The following is a 12,589-nucleotide window of genomic DNA, read 5'->3' as shown; positions in this document are numbered from 1 at the left end:
AGTGATACTGATATTATTTTTAATTAAGCCGGCCCCTTGAATAAACATAACTTTGAGTTTCAAATAATACTGATTTCGTTGTTGTCTTAGGTGACATCTGTGAAAAAAATTCAGGTGCTCAGGCATGAAAATGTGCCGCTCAAACACTATACTTTTCCGCTCACTCTGAAAAAAAAATTAGAGGGAACATTGGTTACAATTTCATCTTTGCCTTCATATACTAGGATTTCAAGCTCTCCCTGTTTGTTCCCTATTGTATGAGCCTTTATGGTTGACCCCAGTGTTGATACTCTTCTTGGATTTTTTGTCCTCTGTGTGACATGTTGCCATCAGGCCTTCTCTAGGCTATATTTTTCCTTGTTTTGTTTCTTCTTTGCTGTGTTTTGTTTAAACATAGACTTTTGAATTCCTCATTTTCATGGATGAGACTCCAAGTGGCTAGATGTGCCTCTAGACTCTACACTTTCTCCTCTAGCAATCCCATCAGATTACATTGGACTCAGGTATACTTTGAGGTATAATCCTCCACAGGCAGGAATATAAACACACCATACATATTGCAGGTCTTCTGCTTTCATAGCATTGAAATACCATTATGAGTTTCTTTAGAATTAATGTTCCAATGCTTGTGATGTTGATCAAAGGTCTGCTTCAAATGGTTTGCAACTTCTTCAACTCACCCCCATCTATCTGGTGCACACCTACTGGGCAATGGGAAAGATAGGGAGAAAACCAGAGAAATATCCATTCCATTATAATGCATTTCCATGGAAGCACCAAGGGTGAGATCTAAATTAATATAATAGTTAAAGAACAAAAGAAGGAAAGCTACACATCGGAGATACATGAAGGCTTCAAGCAAGCCCTTGAAGCCTTAAGGAAATAATATCACAGAGGCTCAATAAAGAATAGAAGTCGGTTTCCTCATTTTGAATTTTGATCACAAGAGGTCGCTGTTTCCTAAGGAAACTCTCTAAGTGAAACTGAAAATGCAGAGCCCCTCCCTTAAAGGGACAGACATTCCTGACAGCAAGATCCACAAGAGAAATATCGAACAACAGAAAAATCTCAACAAGCCAAGATTCAACCTATGAACCAGTATGGCTGGGGTAGGTGGGCTCTGCTCCTGACACCTTTGAGACAAGATATTTAAAGAAAAAGAGAAGAGCTTGCTGGTGTTGTGCCTTTGTCTGCAATGCTTACCTGGCCGAAGGGGCTGCTGCAGCTGCTTCTGCTTCACACAGCCTGGAAAATGGGGAGCGGCCAGCTCCATTATTCTGTGTTGGAGGAATCCCAGCACGGCACCTTTGTGGGCCGCATCTCCCAGGATTTGGGGTTGGAGGTGAGTGAGCTGGTGCCTCGGATGTTCCGGATGCTGTCCAAAGGAGAGAAGGACTATTTTGAGGTAAACCTGCAGAATGGGATCTTGTTTGTAAATTCCCGGATAGACAGGGAGGAGCTGTGTGCCAAAAATGCAGACTGTGTCCTTCATCTGGAGGTGATTGTGGAGAAACCTCTGCGGTTCTTCCATGTGGAGGTTGAAATCAAAGACATTAATGACAATGCTCCCATCTTTTCAGCCAGGGAACAGATCCTGAGCATAGCAGAATTGTCAACAGCATCTGGTACCCGATTCCGGTTAGAGAGAGCATCTGATGCAGATATTGGTACGAATGCTCTGTTAACTTACAAGCTCAGCCCAAGCAACCATTTTATTCTTGATTCAGGAAATGATGGAGATGAGAGTAAATCTGTAGTACTTCTATTGAAGGTTCCTCTTGACAGAGAGCAGAGCCATGTGCATCATTTAGTTCTGACAGCAACTGATAGGGGTGAACCAAAACTCACAGGAACTGTTCAGCTAGTCATCAATGTGCAGGATGTCAATGACAACCCTCCTGTGTTTAACCAATCTGTTTACAGGGTAAAGTTGTTAGAAAATACAGCTAGTGGGTCATTAGTTATTGCTCTGAATGCAACAGACTTAGATGAAGGGATCAATAGAGAAATCTCTTATTTTTTTAGTAATGAAGTTCCTTTACATGTCACAAAGCTCTTTAGTATAAATTCTGATACTGGGGAAATCAGAGTGATTGGAAAATTGAACTATGAAGATATTGATTGCTATGAACTTCATATTGTTGCAGAAGATAAAGGCAGTACTCCATTATCAGGACATTGTGAAGTTTTTGTTGATGTATTGGACATGAATGATAATATTCCAGAAGTATTTGTGAATTCTCTCACTGTGCCATTGCCAGAGGATTCCACTCCAGGGACTGTGGTAGCCATCCTCAGTGCTTCAGACAAGGATTCTGGAATCAATGGACAAGTAACTTGTGTACTACAACCCTCTGAGCTGCCTTTCCAAATAGAGTCCACATTCAAGAATTACTACTCCCTGATTGTTGGAGCACCTTTGGATAGGGAGCAGGTGGCTGAATACAGGATAGTTGTGACAGTGGAAGATCAAGGCATTCCACCACTGTCTTCTAGCATCACCCTGTTAGTTCCTATTAGTGACATTAATGATAATGCTCCAGCTTTCAATCAACCCTCCTACATAGTCTTTGTGAAGGAGAACAATCCCCCTGGTGCTCACATCTTCACAATATCTGCTTCAGACCCAGACATAGCTGAGAATGGTCTGATCACGTATTGGATAGATGAGAAGCTCTGGCCATTGTCAAGCTACATCTCTTTACATTCAGAGAGTGGAAAACTTTATGCTTTGCAGTCCTTGGACTATGAGGAGTTGAAAGTGCTGGAGTTCCAGGTGAGAGCCAAGGATGCTGGAATGCCCACATTGTGTGGCAATGCAACTCTTCATGTCTTTGTGATGGATGAGAATGACAATGCACCTGCTGTGTCAAGATCATCAGAAGAGAACCTGATTCTTCTAGTGGTCCCTGTGATGCCTGGGCATATTGTAGGCAAGATCCATGCCTTGGATGCGGATTCTGGATACAATGCCTGGTTAAGATATGAATTGGTTGAAGAAAGCAATGGTCCATGGACTGTAGGGCAGTATAGTGGTGAGGTGAGTACGAAATATTCTCTGGATGATTCAGAAGGCAGCAAAATCCAGAGTGTCCTTGTTCTTGTGAAAGATCATGGAAAACCTCAACTGTCAGCCACAGCCACCCTGAGTATTTCACTTGTGACAAGTGGTCAGACAATCAAAACGGATATTAACCTCCCCAGGTCAGGGGAGAGCTTTGTGCCCCTGGTGGATTCAATCAACATCTATCTGATCATTGCCATCTGCTCTGTTTCCAGCCTCTTCTTGCTGGCCATTCTTATCTATGTGGCTCTGCGATGCCACTGCAAGTCAAAGGAATCCATGGTTTATGGCCCTGGCATGGCCACCCTGGTGTGCGCAAGCGAAGTGGGCAGCTGGTCCTATTCCAATCGGCACAGCCACATCCTGGCAGGTGTGAGTGCAGAGGCTGGTGCCAAGAGTGACCTTATGATTTTCAGTCCCAACATTCCTGTTTTTGCAAATAATGGGGAACTTAGGAATGGGACAGAATTGATCCCAGATGCAGCTAAAGAGGTGAGTTTCTCCTTTTGAAGTTGATAGTCATTCAAAATTGTATTTTTGCTTTATCACTTTAGGATAAGTTTTGATATTTATCTATCATATATTCAGAAAGTATTCAGATCCCCTTCACTTTTGTCAATTTTCTTATTCTGCAGCCTGATTCTACAGTTGTTGAAATTCTTTTTTGTCATAACAAAAATTTGTCGTAACAAATTTGATAAAAGTGAAGGGGTCAGGATACTTTCAGAATTCTCTCTCTCCCCCCTCCTTCCCTCCCTCCCTCCATATCTATATCTATATCTGTAGCTGTAGATATCTATATCTATATATCTATATCTATATCTATATCTATATCTATATCTATATCTATATCTATATCTATATCTATATCTATATCTATATCTATATCTATATCTATATCTATATCTATATCTATATCTCTATCTCTATCTCTATCTCTATCTCTATCTCTATCTCTATCTCTATCTCTATCTCTATCTCTATCTCTATCTCTATATCTATATCTATATCTATATCTATATCTATATCTATACCTATATCTATATCTATACCTATACCTATATCTATATCATCTATATCTATCTATCTATCTATCTATCTATCTATCTATCTATCTATCTATCTATCTATCTATCTATCTATCATCTATCTATCTATCTATCTATCTATCTATCTATCTATCTATCTATCTATCTATCTATCTATCTATCTATCATCTATCTATTTGTAGATTTTCACTGGTACAAGTATGCAGGTCTTGGCGTATTTGGATCTTTTCCCGTGCAAGATTGATAGTATCTTGGCGATGTTTCAACAAGGTCCCACTCGCCATCTTCAGGCTGGTGCCTTCAGCTTCGTGTTTGTGCGAGCAAAGTGTGATCGGACCTCTCGTCTTTCTATAAATATTGGTGGGGGTGTGTGGAGTGCTGGCTTTGTTGCTGTAAGTGAATTGGTTGGCTGTGTTGTAACATCTTGATTAGTTGATGGAGTTGATGTTTGCAGATTAGTCAGCTGTTTCGTAACGTCTTGTGTGGCTGAGGTACTGACTGTATGCCTATTGTTCTTTTGTGTTGTAGCGACCTGGGTAATGGGCTGTGTGATGACATCCTGTGCTCTATTGTAGTGATATCCTGAGTCCTGTGCTGCAACCTCCTGGGGGGTTGGCTGCATTGTAACATCCTGAGCCTTTGCGTTGTAACTTCCTGAGTTCTGTGATGTAATGTGCTGAGCAGATGGCTGTGGTGTAACATTCTGGGCGTTGGTTTGGCTCCAAGTTTGTGGTCTGGCCATGTGTTCATGGCATGTGTCAGTTTGCTTTATGTGGGGGTCAGAAGGTGGGGTGCAGCAGTTGGTGATGCTGCCATGGTTTGGCTTCTGGATGGTGGTTGCATTTGGTCTATGGGATGGGTTTGGGTTTGAGTCTGGTGAGAGTGATTGGTGGTTGCATCCTGTGTTGTTCTGGGTCCGGTGTCGGTTTTTGTGGCTGGGACTCGTTTGTTGACTAGGGCTAGTTTCCAGATGTTTGGAAGGTGGGAGGTATCATGTTGTTAATTCATTTTGTGGGGGTGTTTCTCTATTTCGATGGCTTCCATAATTATTCTCTTGTTGAAGTGTTCAGTTTTGGAGATTAATTTGGTTCTTTCAAAATCAATTTCATGTCCTGTTGCTTTAAGGTGCTGGAAGAGGGAGGAAGTTTTTTCTTCTTTTCTGATTGTGTTCTTGTGTTCTGCGATGCATGCATTTATTCTACTATTAGTTTGTCCAATGTATGTGGCTGGGCGGATTTTGCATGGTATTTCATAGACTCCTTGGTTTTCTAGCTGGATTTTGTCTTTGGGGTTTCTTAAGATGTTGACTATTTTTGGTCAGTGTTGAAGGCTGTCTTGATATTGTGTTTGTGGATAATTTTGCTGATTTTATCTGTGGTGCCTTTGATGTAAGGGAGGAGGGCAATGCTGTTGTCCTGTTCTGTGTCTTGGTTCTTGGGGGGGGGGTGTCTCCTTTTGGATTAGGTTGGTAATTGTGTTTCTTTGGAATCCGTTGGGAATTAATACATTAGTGAGAGTGTGTAATCCAGTTTTTAGGTGGTATTTGTCGGCTAGGCGTTTGGTTCTGGAAATGAGGGTCTTGGCTACGGAGTTGATCTGTGCAGGGTGGTGATGGGATTGTGTGTTTAAGTAACAGTTGGTGTGTGTTTTTTTCCAGTAGATGGTGTGTCCTAAGGAGCTATTGGTTTTTTTGTAGATTAGGATGTCCAGAAAGGGAAGTTGGTTGTTAGCTTCTATTTCCATAGTAAATTGTATTTTGGGGTGTAGGCTGTTAAGATGTCTGAGGAAGTTGTCCAGTTTTTTCTTCCCGTGTGGCTAGATTATGAAAGTGTCATCTACATATCTAAGGCAGAGTTTGGGTTTGTGTTCAGATTTATCCAAGGCATTGGTTTCAAAATGTGCCATGTATAGGTTTGCGATGACGGATGAAAGGGGTGATACCGTAGGTGCTCCTTCTATCTGGTTGTATCTTTGTCCATTGGTGATGAAGTATGTGTTGGTTAGGCAGTGGTTGGGCAGATCTAGGATGTGCTTAGGGGGATTGTATTTGTTTTGGATAGCTGTCAAGGCTTCTTTAATAGGCACTTGGGTGAAGAGGGATATGACATTGAAGCTCACGAGTAGGTCGCTGGGTTGTAGGTTTTGTTTTTTATTGTTTCTATGAAGTGGAGTGAGTTTTGTACATGTGAGGTGACGGATTCTGTGTAGGGCTGAAGTTGTTTGGCAAGAAATTTGGCAAGATTCTGTAGAGGTGAGCCTATCGAGCTCACTATGGGTCTGAGTGACTACTCACCAACCAGTAGTCAAAATAGAAGATGAAAACTCTTTAATTTCACAACATATGGACAGACCCAACCATAGTTTCAACTGGGAAACTATGAACTTAAACCAATTAAAATCCAAACATGCTACAGAATTTGTGGAAGCTTAGCACTCGAGCAAGTTAGTCATCAACAGACACAAAGAGATAAATCACAATTATACATCATCACAAGAGACAACAAAAAGTAAGGGAAAAGCCTAAAAACACCTTCTCCCCAACAGCTAACAGTAAGCAGGGATTAACACCAGAGAATGAAATAGAAAACAACACCCTAATCAAGGAACGACCTAGGATGGGTGTCAAACTGGCATCATGTGCAGGCCATGCCCACCCCAGCTCCGCAAAGGAGAAGCGTTGTGATACGTTGCTACACATACAGTATATTCTCTTCTGTTGAAAGACAGTAGTCAACAGATAAAGCAAGTAACCTCCTTGACACTCACTCTTGAAAACTGAACAAAAAGATACTTTTTGGTTGATGAAGGCAGGATAAAAGAGAGTGTTTGAAATAGGTTTCAAATCTAGAATTCTCTAGCCATGGCTATGTGTGGAGAATTCTATATGTTGAAGACAGCAGATGCCAAAGTTACTCAGGTTGGGAAACACTGACATAAAGGATAGCCTCTTGGAAGACTTGAATATTCCTTAACCAGACTATAAGTCAGAGGTACCTCTCCGATAAAAGTTCAGCCATGTCTTGGTGAGGAGGAGAGGGAGAAAAGAAGAAAAAGCGTTGACTTCTGACTCCCTCTGTTGCAGTAGAATAAAGCATTAACATCAAACCTCAATTTTTTACTTTTCCATAGTAATATAAACTAGCTGTTTCTATAACTAACTGTAAAACCTATAATCAAAGTTTCATTTTTTCCACCTCTAACACAAAGTGTTAATCTCCAGGTAGCAACAAAAGTACCTATATTCTTTTCTTTAATCAAAACAGTCCATTTACCAAACTCTTCCAACTCCATCATCTTCTGTAGCTATTTGTCCATGATAGGAATTGAAGTGTCCTTCCAGTTTTGTGCATATAGTAGCCTTACTGTTGTTAACATATATAAGATCAAAGTTCTAATTTTTTTTGCCAAGTCTTTTTCCATTAAACCCAAAAGAAAATTTCTGGTTTCACCTTTATCTTCATTTAAAGAATTTTCTGTATTAAAATATGAATCTTCAACATTTCTTTGCTTTATCATATGTCCACCATAAATGATAAAAGGTCCCCTTCTTTACTTTTACATTTCCAACATTCATTTGAAATACTTTTATACATTCTAGATAACTTATTCGGTGTTAAATACCAGTGATACATCATCTTATAATTTTTTTCTTTTAAATTATAGTTTAGTGTGAATTGTGTTATACTTTAAGAACAGTGGAATGATTGCTTACAGAGATTTGTAAGCTGAACCAAATCAAAGTACCGTATTTCTTTTAAAAGAAATCGCAAATTGTTAATTTTTTGCTCCTATTAGTCACTTAAGAGGAAAACCTTCCATCCACATATTATCAATGTGGAACCCTGGAGGCCATCTTTTTCTTTGGATCTTCAAGGCTGCCATACTTAGTGCTGTGGGAAACTGGGAGGGGGGATTTCATGGAGTGGTAGAGATATCGAGCCATAACAACCTTCTTTTGTCTGGGAGTCAAGAACGTTTAGCCTGCAGCTGGAGTGGCGTGACTAGGAGGCATCTTTAGTTGGGATGGTGGATTGATTGGACCATGTGATGGACATGTTTGTGCAGGGGAAGGGATTTGGGTAGGGAAAACCCGGAAGCTTTCAGAGTTGGGTTTTCCCAGATGTGCCAACACGACATCTCTAATAAAATGGAACTTTGAGGAACTTCTAGCCTTGGAGTCTTCTTCGGTTGAGGGTGTTACTTGCAACCCTGACATTCCCATTGTTCAAGGATCACATTATATCCAAAGTTTCTTGCCCACTGAATCATTCAATGTTTTATAAGTTCACTTTCCAAATTCAGTTTCAGTAACATTTTGTAAAATTTAGCAATAATATGCTCATCACTACCACACAGTAAGATTTCCAATTCATTTTTAATAAAACCAAGCCAATGATGCTTTTTATCTAGTTTAAATTTTTCTTTCAGTTGTTGAGATGTAAATCAAAGGCAAATGTAACCTTCTAAATCCAGCTCTTCCCTCGACTTTAGGGTAGGATCACCAGAGTTGAAAGATATTATTTTACCATAAGTCCACCAGTTTGGCTTCATCACCGTTTCTTTTTTTAAAAAAGCTTCCTGGAGAGAAACCCAAAGAGCCAACTTTGTAGAAAACCTTGTTTTATATTTATTCCAAACTCTTAGTATGGCATATCTAGCAAAATGATTATTAAAATCAACATTAACTTTAACTTTCTCATACCATAGATAACTATGCCATCCAACCTTAATTGATGGTTTTCTAAATCAAGTAGCCTCTTGTTCTGGAGGTTCACCCACTCTTTTATCAAGGCCAGACAGCATGCATCAAAATATAATGACAAATTGTACCAAAATTGTGTTTGGTAAACCCAAACCTCCGCTTACAGTAGCATCTTGCACTAACTTGTATCTAATTCTAGGATTTTCCTTTTGCCATATAAACATGGAAATATCCCTTTCCTAATGTCTTATTCCTATCCTTTCAAATAAAAATACTAAACAATGAATACATGGAGTGACTTAATATAATACTTAATTATACTTTTCTTAATGACTGCAGGGGATTAAACCCTTATGGTTGGGTTAGTTTTTATATGTATGATGATGAATGTACTCAAGCACTGCATGGAAAAGGTATATGTTTCTGTGCATGAAACCGGACAATTATTAGAAATCTGTTGTGAATACAGAATGGAAATCTGTATCACCGGTTTGAAATTCAGTCACAAGAGGTCGCTGTTTCCTAAGGAAACCCTCTAAGTGAAACTGAAAATGCAGAGCCCCTCCCTTAAAGGGACAGACATTCCTGCCAGCAAGATCCACAAGGGAAATATCGAACAACAGAAAAATCTCAACAAGCCAAGATTCAACCTATGAACGCATTGCCAGTATGGCTGGGGTAGGTGGGCTCTGCTCTTGACACCTTTGAGACAAGATATTTAGAGAAACAGAGAAGAGCTTGCTGGTGTTGTGTCTGCAATGCTTACCTGGCCGAAGGGGCTGCTGCAGCTGCTTCTGCTCCACACCGCCTGGAAAATGGGGAGCGGCCAGCTCCATTATTCTGTGCTGGAGGAATCCCAGCACGGCACCTTTGTGGGCCGCATCTCCCAGGATTTGGGGTTGGAGGTGAGCGAGCTGGTGCCTCGGATGTTCCGGATGCTGTCCAAAGGAGAGAAGGACTATTTTGAGGTAAACCTGCAGAATGGGATCTTGTTTGTAAATTCCCGGATAGACAGGGAGGAGCTGTGTGCCAAGAATGCAGACTGTGTCCTTCATCTGGAGGTGATTGTGGAGAAACCTCTGGCGTTCTTCCATGTGGAGGTTGAAATCAAAGACATTAATGACAATGCTCCCATCTTCTCTGCCAAGGAACAGATCCTGAGCATAGCAGAATTCATAACAGCATCTGGTACCCGATTCCCATTAGAGAGAGCCTCTGATGCAGATATTGGTACTAATGCTCTGTTAACTTACAAGCTCAGCCCAAGCAACCATTTTATTCTTGATTCAGGAAATGATGAAGATGAGAGTAAATCTGTAGTACTTCTATTGAAGGTTCCTCTTGACAGGGAGGAGAGCCCTGTGCATCATTTAGTACTGACAGCCACTGATAGGGGTGAACCAAAACTCACAGGAACTGTTCAGCTAGTCATCAATGTGCTGGATGTCAATGACAACCCTCCTGTGTTTAACCAATCTGTTTACAGGATAAAGTTGTTAGAAAATACAGCTAGTGGGTCATTAGTTATTGCTCTGAATGCAACAGACTTAGATGAAGGGATCAATAGAGAAATCTCTTATTTTTTTAGTAATAGCCTCCCTCTAGATGTCACAAAGCTCTTTAGTATAAATTCTGATACTGGGGAAATCAGAGTGATTGGAAAATTGGACTATGAAGATATTAATTGCTATGAACTTCCAATTGTTGCAGAAGATAAAGGCATTTCTTCATTATCAGGACATTGTGAAGTTTTTGTTGATGTATTGGACATGAATGATAATATTCCAGAAGTATTTGTGAATTCTCTCACTGTGCCATTGCCAGAGGATTCCACTCCAGGGACTGTGGTAGCTATCCTCAGTGCTTCAGACAAGGATTCTGGAATCAATGGACAAGTAACTTGTGTACTACAACCCTCTGAGCTGCCTTTCAAAATAGAGTCCACATTCAAGAATTACTACTCCCTGATTGTTGGAGCACCTTTGGATAGGGAGCAGGTGACTGAATACAGGATGGTTGTGACAGTGGAAGATCAAGGCATTCCACCACTGTCTTCTAGTATCATCCTCTTGGTGCCTATTAGTGACATTAATGATAATGCTCCAGCTTTCAATCAACCCTCCTACACAGTCTTTGTGAAGGAGAACAATCCCCCTGGTGCTCACATCTTCACAATATCTGCCTCGGACTCAGACATAGCTGAGAATGGTCTGATCACCTATTGGATAGATGAGAAGCTCTGGCCATTGTCAAGCTACATCTCTGTACATTCAGAGAGTGGAAAACTTTATGCTTTGCAGTCCTTGGACTATGAGGAGTTGAAAGTGCTGGAGTTCCAGGTAAGAGCCAAGGATGCTGGAATGCCCTCCTTATGTGGCAATGCAACACTTCATGTCTTTGTGATGGATGAGAATGACAATGCACCTGTTGTGTCAGGATCATCAGAAGAGAACCTGATTCTTCTAGTGGTCCCTGTGATGGCTGGGCATATTGTAGGCAAGATCCATGCCTTGGATGCAGATTCTGGATATAATGCATGGCTAAGATATGAACCAGTTGAAGAAAGCAATAGTCTATGGACTGTGGGGCAGTATAGTGGTGAGGTGAGTACCAAATATTCTCTGGATGAATCAGAAAGCAGCAAAATCCAGAGTGTGTTGGTTCTTGTGAAGGATCATGGAAAACCTCAACTGTCAGCCACAGCCACCTTGAGTGTTTCACTTGTGACAAGTGGTCAGACAATCAAAACGGATATTAACCTTCAAAGGTCAGGGGAGAGCTTTGTCCCCCTGGTGGATTCAATCAACGTCTATCTGATCATTGCCATCTGCTCTGTTTCCAGCCTCTTCTTGCTGGCCACTCTCATCTACGTGGCCCTGCGATGCCACTGCAAGTCAAAGGAACCCATGGTTTATGGCCCTGGCATGGCCACCCTGGTATGTGCTAGTGAAGTGGGCAGCTGGTCCTATTCCAATCGGCACAGCCACATCCTGGCAGGTGTGAGTTCAGAGGCTGGTGCCAAGAGTGACCTTATGATTTTCAGTCCCAACATTCCTGTTTTTGCAAATAATGGGGAACTTAGGAATGGGACAGAATTGATCCCAGATTCAGCTAAAGAGGTGAGTTTCTTGTTTTTGGTAGTAATTCAGAATTGTATCTTTATTTTATCACTTTAAGATCAGTTTTGATATTTATCTATCTACAGTATATTCAGAAAATATTGAGATCCCCTTTACTTTTGTCACTTTTGTTATGCTGCAGCCTGATTCTACAGTTGTTGAAATTCATTTTTTCTTACCAATGTGCAGTTAGTATCCTATAATGACAAAGTGAAAATAGAATTTTAGAAATGGCTGTAAATTTATTTAAAAGATAAAACTGAACTATCACATTGGCATAAGTATTCAGACCCTTGACGCAATACTTTGTTGAAGGTCTTTTGGCAGCAATTATTCCCATGATTCTTTTTGAGTATGATGCAACAAGCTTTGCACAGCTGCATTTGGGCATTTTCTGCCATTCTTCCTTGCAAATCTTCATAAGCTCAGTCAGGTTGGATGGTGACAATTGGTGGACATCCATTTTCATGTCCTTCCAGAAATGTTCAATAGGGTTCATGTCAGGGCTCTGACTGGCCACTCTAAGACACTCACAGAGTCGTTCTCAGAGGTGAGTTGCTACCGGTTTGGCTCGGTTCAGGCAAACCAGTAGTGGCCTGTAGCAGCTGAGAGCAAACAGGTATGCTGGCTCTTTCGGTCCGCCCACCCGTGCTCT

At 40.9% G+C, this 12,589-nt stretch overlaps 1 protein-coding gene across 1 annotated transcript in view; it reads left to right on the top strand.

Moving 5' to 3' along the window:
- The window catches only part of LOC148044476 (uncharacterized), a 242,191-nt gene that overhangs the window by 21,067 nt on the left and 208,535 nt on the right, over positions 1-12,589 (top strand). The window contains exons 4-5 of the mRNA XM_087722137.1: positions 476-531; positions 1,214-3,556. Of these exons, the coding sequence (XP_087578263.1) occupies positions 476-531; positions 1,214-3,556 (2,399 nt within the window). The remainder of the gene's footprint in view (positions 1-475; positions 532-1,213; positions 3,557-12,589) is intronic.

This window comes from Thamnophis sirtalis, unplaced genomic scaffold (genome assembly GCF_051295495.1).
Source record: "Thamnophis sirtalis isolate CommonGarterSnake01/CBP01778 unplaced genomic scaffold, rThaSir2_p1.2 scaffold_8, whole genome shotgun sequence".
Taxonomy (NCBI): domain Eukaryota; kingdom Metazoa; phylum Chordata; class Lepidosauria; order Squamata; family Natricidae; genus Thamnophis; species Thamnophis sirtalis.
The sequence above is the reverse complement of the archived record's forward strand: the minus strand, read 5'-3'. Positions and strand labels throughout refer to the sequence as shown.